Source organism: Sus scrofa, chromosome 4 (assembly GCF_054392235.1).
Source record: "Sus scrofa isolate SSC_HxYL_T2T_F1_AM1 chromosome 4, Sscrofa_HxYL_maternal_Yorkshire_Landrace_v2.0, whole genome shotgun sequence".
Taxonomy (NCBI): domain Eukaryota; kingdom Metazoa; phylum Chordata; class Mammalia; order Artiodactyla; family Suidae; genus Sus; species Sus scrofa.
Window position 1 is genome coordinate 60,100,395 of NC_139386.1, and position 14,398 is coordinate 60,114,792.

At 40.6% G+C, this 14,398-nt stretch overlaps 1 protein-coding gene across 2 annotated transcripts in view; it reads left to right on the forward strand.

The window, feature by feature from the left end:
• The window catches only part of ZNF704 (zinc finger protein 704), a 271,560-nt gene that overhangs the window by 36,858 nt on the left and 220,304 nt on the right, over window positions 1-14,398 (forward strand). For both annotated transcript variants that reach the window (XM_021089176.2, XM_085022080.1), the window contains exon 2: window positions 13,783-14,024. In XM_021089176.2, coding sequence (XP_020944835.2) covers window positions 13,783-14,024 — 242 coding nt within the window. The remainder of the gene's footprint in view (window positions 1-13,782; window positions 14,025-14,398) is intronic.

A 14,398-nucleotide genomic window follows, 5' to 3' on the forward strand; every position in this document is an offset into this window, starting at 1 on the left:
CATCCTCGAGGAGACTAGTGGGGTCCTTAACCCGCTGAGCCTCAATGGGAACTCCGAATCACCTCTTTTTTGCTGTGTGTGTTTGTGCCTAGGATTCAGGCCAGATGGGGACAGGGTTACTCAGAGACTCTCACAAGGGAAGGAGAGGGGACTTCAGGGAGATGAGAGATGGGCTCTAGGAGAGGACATTGAAAAGACTCTGCAAGGTATGTTGTCTTCAGCACAGCCTCTCTATTTAGTGTGAGGGGCAGAGTGAGATCCCTTGGGGTGAAGCTTCAGTGAGGTAGGGGCAGAAGCATCCCAGGCCTGTTCTGTGCCCAGGGGCCCCACTCCTCCCAGCAGTGGTGGTGGGCAGTGCAATCAGTGGGCTCTATGTGGCAGTCACAGCAATCACTATGGACAGGTCTTTTGTAGGTCAGCTGCCACTCAGCAAAACAGCTGCCTGTTCTCCTTCAGAAAGAGGTTTCTAGGAAAAATCTTTAGGTGGGGCCCAAATTCCACCAGCAAAAATAGTCACTGTAAACCAAATACGAAAGAAATGAGAGATAACATGGATTATTATCATTATTATTCTTGACTCTAATAGAATTCATTGGGAGAGGAGGTGGGCTAGATTAGCTGCGAGCCTGAGATAGGTGGGAAGAAGTGTTCCTGGGCATCCTTGGGGACCAGGCTGCTCCATGTCCTGCCCCTAATAGGAATTTCCACTCCCAAGAGTTTTGAAAGTCATAGAACTTTAACTGGGACTTGCTTCTCAAATTCCACCTTCTTTCTCTACAGGTTTGTCCTGGATTAATTAACTTGGTAATGTTTGTAGGAGAAGGGTTCAGAATTCCTTCATTTAAAAAGTAAATCAGGGCATTCCCTTTGTGGCTCAGTGGTTAATGAACCTGACTAGGATCCATGAGGATGCAGGTTTGATCCCTGGCCTCGCTCAATGGGTTAAGGATCCAGTGTTGCTGTGAGCTGTGGTGTAGTCAAAGACAAGGCTTGGATCCCATGTTGCTGTGGCTGTGGCCTATGCCAGTGGCTGTAGCTCCAGTTTGCTAGTGGCTGTAGCTCCAATTTGGCCCCTAACCTGGGAACTTCCATATGCTGCAGATGTACTCCTAAAAAGCAAAAAAAATAAATAAAAAATTAAAAAACCCCTGTTTGCTCTATAGATTTTATTATAAAATCAGGATTATATTCTTGGAAATAAAAGTCTTCCACGAAATAAAATTGAGTACTTGATGAGGAAAACATTAATATGGTGGCCATCCTGTACTTATTTTTTACCTATTCCCCAAATTATAGCACAATTCACTCTTTCCTTCATTGTCACCTAGGAAATTTCTTTTGAATCTGCTATGACCCCACTCTTTGCAGCTCTGGGAACATGGCATCCAGCCTCTTTAGACTTTTATTCATTGGTGCCAGCATATAGCACATAGCATCACCTGAAACTTCATTCATTCATTTATTCTCCCAATGCCTATTGAGGGCCTACGCTATTTCAGATATTCTTCTCTGTACTAGGAAACGTCAGGACACAAAAATGTTTACCCTTGTAGAGAAAGACTGTGGCAGTATGGCCCGAACAATAACCATACTGAACAGTAAGTTGGACAGTTCATTCTAAGTGCTGTAGAATAGCATAGAAGAGAATATGGGAATGGGAGAGGATCTTTGCAATTTACATAGAGTGGTCAGAGTTGACTTCTTAGGGGAGACATTCGAACAAAGACCGAAAGGGTGAAAAACCATGCAGTGTGGATATGGGAGGGGAAATTATTCCTGGAAGATGGGGCAGTCAGTGAGAAGGCCTGAGATGGGGGTGTGCCTGGCCTGTTCTAGGCCCATAAGAATGGGGGAAGGGCTTAGAATGGAGGAAGGATGCAGGAGAGGGGGGGCAACAAGGATAGAAGGGGGCCAAACCAAATGGACCCTTGGAGGTCACTGCAAGGACTTTGGCTTTTCTTCTGTGGGAAATGGGGAGCCGTTGGAGGATTCTGAGCTGAGAAGGGCTATGATCTGACTCTGGTTTCTAAGGGACAAGGCTGGCTACTGTTATTGAGATGGAACTGGGGGCTGGGAAAGGCGGAGCAAGGGTGGAGACAGGGATGCAGGATGGAGACCATTGGACAAATCCAGGCAAGAGATGATGGTGGCTTGACCAAGACGGTAACTGTGGAGATGGTAAGAGGTGATCGATCCTGGATGTATCCCAAAGGTAAAGGCCACAGGATTTGCACATGGACTGGGTGCGCTTGGTTGAATTTAACTTTGACTTATGTAAAATAAGTGGAATACCTAATTAATGTGTTACGTTCAAAATTCTTTAAAGTTAAATCCAATGAGATTGACTCATTGATATTTCCTCTCTCTACTTACATTTGTTTGGGAAAAATATACAGATGACCTTAACTAAGCTTGAATTTAGTCTTGGATTTTAGAGGAAGAGATATTTCCATTCAGGGCTTTTTAGAAAGGATTATTCTTTGGAAATACATAATTTGTTCTCACTTGCATCATGTTAATAGAAGGCTTGAAACTTCAGCCAAGTAGTCTTCCACCAGAGATTTTTTTCAATAACTTTCCTAAGTGTGTGGCTGACTAATCTTCCATTTGGCAAACCAAGTCACGCTTTGTTGAATATAAATTGTCAAGATATCAGACGTAAAACTTGCTGTACTCAACCCAGCATTAACAGCACTGATTGTTGTGGTAGTGTAGCTGTGTGGTTGGAGTGAGCGATGCCAAAACTTAACACAGGGTCTCAACTCTATCGTGCTGAGTTTTTCTTCTCAGCCCATCATCACACCACCAACTCAGGCTGATGTTCATCAGCCAGTTACTCTGTCTTGTGTAGAAAAGAATAAACTTGAGGATCAAACAGTCAAAAAAATGCTTTGTTGGTTTCAGAGGGCTAAGGGAATAATCAAGGGGCTAGAGATGAGAAGCAGTTGTTTTTAAAGTGTTTCTACTACAGCTATACACTAGGACTGGATAAAATCAATTTGCCATCCAACTTATTTTTCTGTATACCTAGCATGAAATTTAGAGAATTTATTAGGAAGTGAGGAATAGAAATCTGTTAACTGTTTTGGGACATAGCCTCTATCAGTTGACTCAGGAGTCTGATCTGTTTTTGAGCATGACCCTCCGTGGTAATATTTTCAATGAACTAAAAATCAGTTGTTCCTATTGTTAATATAAACTCAGCTTCTTTTGTAGCATGTTTTAAAATATAGGGTGGGGTGTGATTGCATGCTCCTCACTGTAGCTGATGTGTTATTGTCATCAGTCACTAAATATGTATATTTATGTGTTTTGAGGCAAGTTTTGGTTTTGGTTTTGTTTTGCTTTTTTAGGGCTGCACCTGCAGCATGTGGAAATTCCCAGGCTAGGGATCGAGTTGGATCTGCAGCAATGCAGGATCTGAGCCACATCTGAGACCTAAACCATAGCTCACGGCAACTCCATAGCCCACTGAGCGAGGCCAGGTATGGATCCTGAATCCTCATGGGTACTAGTTGGGTTAGTTACCGCTGAGCCACAATGGGAACTTCTGAAAGTAAGATCGTAAAGGAAATTCTAGTGTGAGGAAACACAATCTGAAATAGGAATAATTCTCTTATAGTTTGTCAGATGTAATTGTGTAGTTGCCTGGTGAGTGCAGGAATCTTATAGTGTTGCTCAGCCAAGTGGACCATTCATTTGCCTCCCTTGGCTTGCTCTCCAAGAGTGGTTTTTGCTGTGGCCTTTCATTTTCTTATCTAGAATTTCCATACTACTTTCTTACTATACTGAAAACCCCAGAAGGCCAATGTGTTGAGTTTCTGCAGATTATTTCCTGGAAATCGCATTATCTCCAGAGTCAGTTCCTCAAATCTTATTGGGTTGAGGTGAGTAAGTGAGGACAGTTTCTCAGAGTGAGTGCTGGCACATGCATTTTAGCATCTTATTACCATGTATTTGTGGGGAGGGTATTGGGAGTAAGGTGGCCTTGGAATACACTTGAGTGTGGACGGAAGGAAGAACTGATCAAGTAAATGGGTTGATGTTAGCAGCCATTCTCTTTCCTGGTGTGCTGTTAGAATCCTCCTATGGAAACCAGATGTTTTTGTATTGAGAAAAGCTGATGAGCTTCAGTTCCTGTCTTAGAAAGAGGCATCCAGTTTACAAAGGACACCATTTAGAGAAATTTAAGACTTAAATAGACCCTGTTAACTTCTTATTTAAAAAATTGCAATTTTCCCAAGTATATCATATTTATAGATATGCTGTTTATCTTCTAGGAAAACAAAGGCTGTTCATTGGAATAAAAATTTTGAGTTTTATTTGTTACTTAACTTTGTAATTGGTAGTATTCTCATGTAATTGAACACTGAAGCTTTGATCCCTTGCAAGAAATGACACTGGCATGTGTGTCTGTAATGTGCTATTGAAGGGCTTCTGTGTTGGGTAGGAAGAAGGAATTCAATGCTAGTTATTGTGGTACAGTACACTTGGAGGTACTGATAATCAATGAAAGTAATAGTACAATTGGAAGGATAATTTTAAGTAATTCACTTCCCCCTTTAGTATATGCATATATAGTAATAAGTGAAAGCTAGTAGAAGGAAAAAAAGTATTAGCTATGTCAATGCCAGATTCTTGAGAAACTTAATTATGCAAAAATGATTTTTATTTTTTAAGAATAGAATAACTTTGTAGGTTTTAAAATACCAAACATTGTAATGAACACTGTAAAAATTACAAACAGGATAAAAAGCAAAATGGGACTATAAATCTGCTTCCAAGGAAAACCATTCTTAACATCTTGGAACGTCCTCTCAGAATTGTTTTTCTCTTTGTATATATAAATATATAATATATCTCTCCTCCTTAAGATTGTATTACATAAACTCATTTGAATTTCCTTTTTTCAATTAATGTATTAACTCTTTCCATTTCAATAAATTTAGAACTGTCTTTGTTTTTAACTATACATTTTTTTTTTTTTTTTGTCTTTTGTCTTTTTGTTGTTGTTGTTGTTGCTATTTCTTGGGCCGCTCCCGCAGCATATGGAGGTTCCCAGGCTAGGGGTCTAATCGGAGCTGTAGCCACCGGCCTACGCCAGAGGCACAGCAACGCGGGATCTGAGCCGCGTCTGCAACCTACACCACAGCTCACGGCAACGCCGGATCGTTAACCCACTGAGCAAGGGCAGGGACCGAACCCGCAACCTCATGGTTCCCAGTCGGATTCGTTAACCACTGCGCCACGACGGGAACGCCTTAACTATACATTTTATTTCATCATATTTAATTCCAAATTTATTGATGGATGTTTAGGGAATTTGCATTTTTAATACTATAAGAAATACTGTGATAAGTATCTTTGCATGCTTTTCTAGGCATTTTTTCCCCCTTAGATGTAGAATTACTAAAACAAGGGGGTGTTCGATTCAAATCTGTGCCTTTTGCCATGCTGGAACATGCATCTTCCCACCAACTCTGGTTGGAGGTGCCAGCTCCTTCAATGTGTTGACCAGAACAGAGCATTATTTAAAAATAAAGAAATAATTTCTGTAGAGATACCCTAATCTTTGTGAATCTCTACAGATATTATTTCTTTATTTTTAAATTTGAAAACCTTAAAACAGTAAAAATCTCCCATAATCCCACCAATTAAAAATTGTGCATACAGCTATATGTGTGTATCTAAATATAAAAGAAGTGAAAGAGCCCTGCTGACCCATCCTATCTTCTTTTCCTTAAGGTGTGTAGATTTTTAGCAAACAGCTTTGTTTTTTAAAAGCAGTGAAATCATGCCTAACGTATTAGTATGCAGCTTGAACGAATGTGTTCCTCTTAATAAGATTGTGGATTTCTCCTGATACCGTTTTTTTCAGTGACTTCATGGTATGTCCATTTATGCATGTTCCATAGTTTGTTTCCTCATAAAGAAAATTGTGATTGGTTGAGTCAGCAATTCTAAGCTTCAGGAATTTTTGCTACAAAAATGCTCGCACAGGTATATGCATACATACATACAAGGACGTTCACTGTGGCATTATGTTTAATGATGAAAAATTGAAAAGCACATCAAAAATTGAAAAGATGGGTTAAAAAATATGGTCTTATGGAGTTCCTGTGGTGGTGCAGTGGTAATGAACCTGACTAATATCCATGAGGAGTTGGGTTTGATCTCTGGCCTCGATCGGTGGGTTAAGAATCCAGGGTTACTGTGAGCCAGGGATAGGTCACAGACACGGCTCGAATCCTGCATTGCTGTGGCTGTGGTGTAGGCTGGCAGCTGCAGCTCTGATTTGACCCCTAGCCTGGGAACCCCGATAGGCTATAGGAGCAGCCCTAGAAAGACATATATATATATATATATATGATCTATGAAATGTTATAGTGTTCAAAAATTTTAAATATAGTAGATCTACTACTAACATGATAAGATGCCCATTGTGAAGTAAAAAAATAAGCTACAGAAGAATACATGTAGTGTAATGACATTCATGTTTAGACACTCCAAACAGTGTATATACACATGTAGGTATTGAATGCATTTTAAGTAAATTGAAGTATTGCAGTAAGTCTTAAAAGCTGTTGTTTCTAGTGGTTGGACCTGACTGGGCAGGGTTGGTAGGAGAGCGGGAAAGCAAAAACTGTCCTCATTTTATTTTATACACATTTAAAATTTTTTCTTTCTTTCTTTCTTTTTTTTTTTTTTTTTGTCCTTTGCCTTTTCTAGGGCCGCTCCCACGGCATATGGAGGTTTCCAGGCTAGGGGTCCAATCAGAGCTGTAGCTGCCAGCCCACACCACAGCCATAGCAACACGGGATCTGAGCCACGTCTGTAACCTACACCACAGCTCATGGCAACGCCGGATCCTTAACCCACTGAGCAAGGCCAAGGATCGAACCCGCAACCTCATGGTTCCTAGTCGGATTCGTTAACCACTGCGCCACGACGGGAACTCCAATTTTTTCTATTTTTTAAAGTTTTATTGAAGTATAGTTGATTCCCAAGGTTGTGATAATTTCTGTTGTACAACAAAGTGATTCAGTTATACATGTACACACATCCATTCTCTTTCATATTCTCTTATCCATAGTTTTACACATTTTTACTGCAATTTTAACAACAAGCATATATTTTGTGTTAAATGAACATAAAAAGAAAGTACATTCAGACTCTATAGTGAAAAATAACATGTTTGAGACTGGGTAGTCTCTGAGATTCCACCTGCTTAACAGATTATGAGTCCATGAAATCATACATAGTCATGTTAAAAGTAGAAAATATTTCCTAGGAGTTCCCATAGTGGCTCAGTGGTTAATGAATCCGACTAGGAACCAGAAGGTTGCAGGTTCGATCCCTGGCTTCGTACAGTGGGTTAAGGATCTGAAGTTCCTGTAAGCTGTGGTGTGGGTCACACAAGTGGCTCAGATCTGGCATTGACGTGGCTCTGGCGTAGGCCGGCGGCTACAGCTCCGATTAGACCCCTAGCCTGGGAACCTCCACATGCCGTGGGAGCGGCCCTAGAAAAGGCAAAAGACCAAAAAAAAAAAAAAAAAAAAAAAAAAAAAGAAAGAAAAGAAAAGTATTTCTTATAGACACAGAATGTTTTATTTGCAACATGGTGGAAGAGTGAGCGGAAAAGAGGAAGAGAGAGTAAACCATAAGGTCAGAACAGAGTTTTCAGGAAGCACAAGTGGGCATCATTGACCCTGGTTGCGGAGGAACACAGGAGCACTCTCATTTCTCTTCAGGAGGGCTCTGCCCATAATTAAGAGAAGCTATGTGGGCCTTAAACCTTCTGGTTTTATTTTTATTTTAAGTGATTATATTTTTTCCAGTCTAGCTGGTTTACAGTGTTCTGTCAATTTTCTACTGTACATCAAAGTGACCAGGTCACACATACATATATACATTCTTTTTCTCACATGATCATGCTCCATCGTAAGTGACTTGATGTAGTTCTTAGTGCTATACAGCAGGATCTCATTGCTTATCCATTCCAAAGGCAATTGTTTGCATAGCCTTATGGTTTTTAAACAAAATATTCCTATTTCCTTCCAATAAGATCCTTTGTCATCCTGACCACCCCACTGTGTTTGTTCCAGGTTGTCCATGTCCATCTTGAAATTTGACAACCAGAATCAGATACCACTGCTTTCCAACTTGCAGTCTCATCCCTGTGGAATCCAGTCAGATTAACTCACCCTTGTGGAGATACTTTTTTTTTTTTTTTCCAAAATGAAAATAGGACTTTTTATTATTTTATTTTAAAAATAATATATGCTAATGGTTTTTAAAAAGACTAAAAGGAGACACTTTTTAAAAATGAAGTTTTTTTTTTTCTTTTTTGTCTTTTGTCCTTTTAGGACCGCACCCGTGGCATATGGAGGGTCTGTGACCTTCACCACAGCTCAGGGCAATGCCGGATCCTTAACCTACTGAGTGAAGTCAGGGATGGAACCTGCACCCTCATGGTTCCTAGTCAGATTTGTTTCCACTGCACCACAACGGGCACTCCCAGACTAAGATTATTCCTAAACCTCTGCCTTGTATTTTCTCCTTGAAATCCCTAGTTAATAGTCTTGTTGTTTTTCTTCTTTCTTGACATTATTTGCCATGTCTAGTTTTTTGTTGTTGTTGTTGTTTTGTTTTGTTTTTGGCTTGTTTGTTTTTTTCTGGCTATCTTCTGTTGTTGGATCCTTTGCTTCCTTGTGAGCTGTGGCACAGGGTGATTTTTCAGATTTCCTCAACTTTTCTATTCACAAAAAATATCAGCTCAGATGAGTCACATAATTAATTGGTGTCAGCTTCAAGGAAGAAAGCTAACTTGGCCCAGGCTCTGTAGATCACCAGAAGTGTTTCTTTTTGTCACCAAGGCATTTATGGAGTTTGGGAAAAAAAAATAAATAAGAGTGTCCTCTTTGGGCAGAACAAGTACAAAAAGTTCTCCAGGTGGACGAGTTAGAAAAATGTCCTTCATCTATGGGTGAAGAGGCCTGGGTACCTGGCCTGAGTAGGAACTGGATTTTGGCCTATCTTGCTTGTGTGCAGGATAGGATAGCACAGCTATTTGCAGCAGCCTGGGTTGTGATACCATTCCTTGGCTGCCTCTTTGTGACACAGATGGGAATTGGCACCACAATCTCTAGTCTAGGGGGTTCTTGGTAATACACGTTACACACCAGTTACTCCTGGTTTGGTTCTTTCTTCCTTTTCCTTCTTTTTTTAATCAACAGTACTATTGAGGTGTAATTTACATACATGCTATAATATTCATCTCGTAAGAATACAGTTTAATGATTTTTTTTTTTTTTTTTGTCTTTTTAGGGCCGCACCCAAGGCACATAGAGGTTCCCAGGCTAGGGGTCCAATCGGAGCTGCAGCCACCGGCCTACATCACAGCCACAGCAATGTGGGATCCCAGCTGTGTTTGCAACCTACACCCCAGCTCACGGCAACGCAGGATCCTTAACCCACTGAGCAAGGCCAGGGATGGAACCCGTATCCTCATGGATGTTGTTTGGGTTCGTTAACTGCTGAGCCATGATAGGAACTCCCAATTCAGTGATTTTTGATAAATGTATAGCATTGTACAAATGGCTACAGTCTAGTTCTAGGATGTTTGCATCACTGGAGAAAGTTTTTCTGGTGCCCATTTGCAAACAGTTCTTATTCTCAACCCCAGCCCCAGGAATCACGCATCTGCTTTCTGTCTTTATAGATTCGCATTTTCTGGAAATCTCGTACAGATGGGATCCTGTCTTCCCTTAGCTGCTTTCTTCTGCTGATCTAATAGGGGTTCAAATTTAATTGGGGTTCATATCCTCCTTTTGCTGTTGTCTTCTGATGATTTCCTGGAGGTACAATAGCTGGGTGTTGGCTGTACCCCCTTCTACTCCCAAAGAACTTGATCAATTCATTTAACCAGTTCATTTGGCCCCAGGGGAGGTATGGATGTCAATTATTGCTACAACTTAATACTAATGACTACTTAAATATTTAATGAATGTAATACTTGACACTTAGAGAGAAACTATTTATAATCATCAAAACCAGGCCTTTGTTTTCATCTTTTATGGCCGGTGTTTAGTGCATTCCTGTTGTAACCTCGGCTGGGAATGAGCTACTACTATGGCAGTGAAAAAATGCCTCCCTTTCACTTCCACCTCCAGGCAGAAAAAGTTGCATTGAAAGTGATTAGTGGTGGATATTTAAAATATTTATAATTACATTTGTCAATTTTCCAAACTACATTTTTATTGAAAAATTTTACTTACATTTAATTTATGTTTACTTTTTTATTGCAGTTTAGAAGCTTGAAACCTTTTCGTATTCCTTTCTATGGAAGAATGACTTGATTAAAACAGCTCTTTAAAGCACTCATTTTTCTTGGACTCTTATTTTACTTCATTAATCAATGCATTCTAAGAAATATGGCAACTTTGTCATGTTACAAGTAGACAGAAATTGCTGAGGGTTTTCCTTTGGGGCTGGGGTAAGGGTGAGGGTTAGTCAGTGTGTGGAGACAGTAAATTTTCACTCACCCACTTAATCCAAAGATGGGCTTCTTTCTGGGGCTTGATCTGGCAGGAATGCCATGGAAGACCCTCTCTTCTTCCTGCCAAGTGAAGGCCAGGGGGAGCAAAGAGCTCAGTTGAGAGCTGCGTTCACAAGAAGGATGCATTCCAGCCAAGGCGATCCCAAGGCACAAGTCATCCTTGGGCTCTGGGGAAATATATATGTGAGCAGGTGCTGTGACTCAAGCAGAAACCTCAAAGATTTCCCGTGGTCCAAGAATTTCTAGTCATTTATGCCATACTTTGCCAGTCTCTGCTGTTAATCGAACACATTCTCATTTTATTCTGAAAATACCTTATGTTTGTGGCTTAAGTTTCTATAATTCTTTTTTCTTTTCTTTTTTTTTTCTTTTTGTCTTTTTAGGGCTGCACCTGCAGCATATGGAAGTTCCCAAGCTAGGGGTCAAATCGGAACTGCAATGCCGGCCTACACCACAGCCACAGCAACAGGATCTGAGCTGTAGCCGGGACCTACACCACAGCTCACAGCAATGTCATATCCTTCACCCACTGAGCAAGGCCAGGGATCGAACCTGAATCCTCATGGACACTAGTCGGGTTCTTTACCCGCTGGCAACTCCTAGCTTCTATAATTCTAAACCTATTTGATCAAGTTCTTTGGGCTTTTTCTCCTACCTGAAATTAAAAATTATTATCTTCTGATTAAGCGAATGAGTGAGGATTTACTATCTCCATGGGAGATCCTGCTGTGGCTCAGTGGTTAACGAATCCAACTAGCATCCATGAGGATGCAGGTTCAATCCCTAGCCTCGCTCAATGGGTTAAGGATCCAGCATTGCCGTGAGCTGTGGTATAGGTTGCAGACGAGGCTCAGATCCCAAGTTGCTATGGCTGTGGCGTAGGCTGGAGGCTACAGCTCTGATTAGATCCCTAGCCTGGGAACCTCCATATGTCGTGGGCACAGCCCTAAAAGACCAAAAAAAAAAAAAAAAAAAAAAAAAATCTGCTGTCTCCATACACCAGCTTTATGAAAGGGAGAGACTCTATGGGCCTGTGAAATGCCTTATAGATGTGTATATTTTGAAACATACCCCACTGATTTGAGAGGCTCCAAGTTACCAGCTAGACTGGTTCTTCTTTATACACTTAAGACTTTTAACAAGTTTACCTCAAATCTTTTAAAGTGCCAATCACTTTATTTTTTTTTCATTTTTTTTATTACTCAAATGAATTTATCACATCTGTAGTTGTATAATGATCATAACAATCTGATTTCACAGGATTTCCATCCCACAGCCCAGGCACATCCCCCCACCCCCCAAAGTGTCTCCTCCAGAGACCATAAGTTTTTCAATGTCTGTGAGTCAGCATCTGTTCTGCAAAGAAGTTCAGTCTGTCCTTTGTTCAGATTCCACATGTCAGTGAAAGCATTTGATGTTGGTGTCTCATTGTATGGCTGACTTCACTTCGCATGATAATTTCTAGGTCCATCCATGTTGCAAAAAATGCTGGTATTTCGTTCTTTTTAATGGCTGAGTAATATTCCATTGTGTCTATGTACCACCTCTTCTAGATCCACTCCTCTGTCGATGGACATTTAGGTTGTTTCCATGTCTTGGCTATTGCAAATAGTGCTGCAATGAACACTGGAGTACATGTGTCTTTTCGAGTCATGGTTTTCTCTGGGTGGATGCCCAGGAGTGGGATTACTGGATCCAATGGTAGTTCTATGTTTAGTTTTCTGAGGATTCTCCATACTGCTTTCCACAGTGGTTGCACCAATTTACGATCCCACTAATAGTGTACTAGGGTTCCTTTTTCTCCACACCCTCTCCAGCACTTCTTGTTTGTAGACTTTTGGCTGATGGCCATTCTGGCTGGTGTAAGGTGGTACCTCATCGTGGTTTTGATTTGCATCTCTCTAACATCTTTTCATGTGTTTCTCGGCTATCTGTATGTCTTCTTTGGAGAATTGTATGTTTAGATCTTCTGTCCATTTTTGGATGGGGTTGTTTGTTTTTTTGGTATGGAGCTGCAGGAGTTGTTTATAAATTTTGGAGATGAATCCCTTGTCAGTCGATTCACTTGCAGATTTTCTCGCATTCTGTGGGTTGTCTTTTTGTGTTGTTTAGGGTTTCCTTTGCTGTGCAGAAACTTTGAAGTTTGAGTAGGTCCCATTTGTTTATTTTTCTTTTTATTGTCAATACTCTGATAGGTGGATCTGAGAAGATGTTGCTGTCATTTATGTCAGAGAGTGTTAAAGTGACAGTTTAAAAACCCCTTTTTTAGACTTTAGTCTCCTTTTTCAGTCATCACAATTCTGAAATCTGAAATAACCAGATTTAATTCCTTGAGGTTTTATATTTGTCTTAAACTTTCATCATCATTTCATTTAGTCACAAATGACAAGAAAAATTAATACAACTTTTTAATTGTCATACTAATCAAGGGATTTCATTAAGATCTTAACTGCTATAGATAAGAACAATTCTTCATGAACTAAAGAGTTGGTTGAGGAGTTCCCGTCCTGGCGCATCAGAAATGAATATGACTGGGAGTCATGAGGTTGCGGATTTGATCCCTGGCCTCACTCAGTGGGTTAAGGATCCGGCGTTGCTGTGAACTGTGGTGTAGGTTGCAGATGTGGCTTGGATCCTGCACTGCTGTGGCTGTGGCATAGGCCTGAGGCTACAGCTCCAGTTAGATCCCTAGCCCGAGAACCTCCGTATGCTGCATGTGCAGCTCTAACAAAAGACAAAAAGACCAAAAAAAAAAAAAAAAAAAAAAAAAAAAAGAGTAGAGGTTGAGATCAGTATTCATAGTCAAAGCTATAAGGCTTGATTTTACATATGTATAGCTCCCTTCTGTTAAACATAATCAGCATGAAATATTTAAGTATTTATTTACTTGAGTTTTCTCAGTGGTGGAAGAGAAAACAGTGATGTTTCAAATGTTTAGACTTTTTAGAAGTCTCATGCTTTCAAGTCTAAGGTTTTTGCATGTCTGAAAAGTTTCTCTTGTGCTTGTGATGCTTCTTGTTTGCATTATGACAAGTGGTGCTTTAGTAATTGTATATTATGTTTAATGCCAGTTATTTCTGTGTTACATTTTTCGCATTTAAACTATAAAATCTCGAGATGAATAGGGACAGCAGAGTCTGTGGTCTCGCCTCACAGCCATCTGCCCATAGTCATGCAAAGCTGATATTTTGGGTGAGTAAGAATTTTTGTGTTTCATTCCACAGGTGGGGAGCATTAAGCGGGAAATGACCTTCACATTTCAACCAGAGGACTTAAAACGTGACTCTAGTAAAAAAATGTCTCATCAACACTTGTTCCCCTTGGCCATGGAGGAAGATGTGAAAACAGCAGACACCAAAAAAGCCAACCGAGCCCTTGACCATGAAAAAGAAAACACGCGCTCCATCTGTCTCCTTGAGCAAAAACGAAAAGTTGTTTCTTCCAATATTGACGTTCCTCCAGCAAGGTAAGGGAATGTTAGACCTTATACTTGTCTGCCCCTGGAAATCATGTACGGTTCCCACCATATCTCTTTAAAGTGTGCAGATTTAGGATTTTTCTGCCAGGAACTTTTTTCTGTTGCTTGTGTGAAAATGGGCAGGTGCCCGTGCTCTTTGGAACTGACTCTGAGGCTGCAGTAGTTGGAACTATGGTAGCTCTAGAAAAGAATGTTTTATTAGATTTTGGCAAATGAGTAACAAAGAACAAAAGAATAGGAGTCCATTATGGTGCAATGGGATCAACAGCGTCTTTGGAGTGCTGGGACGCAGGTTTGATCACAGTGGTTAAGGATCTGGCATTGCTGCAGCTGAGGCTTAGGTCACAGCTGCAGCTGGGATC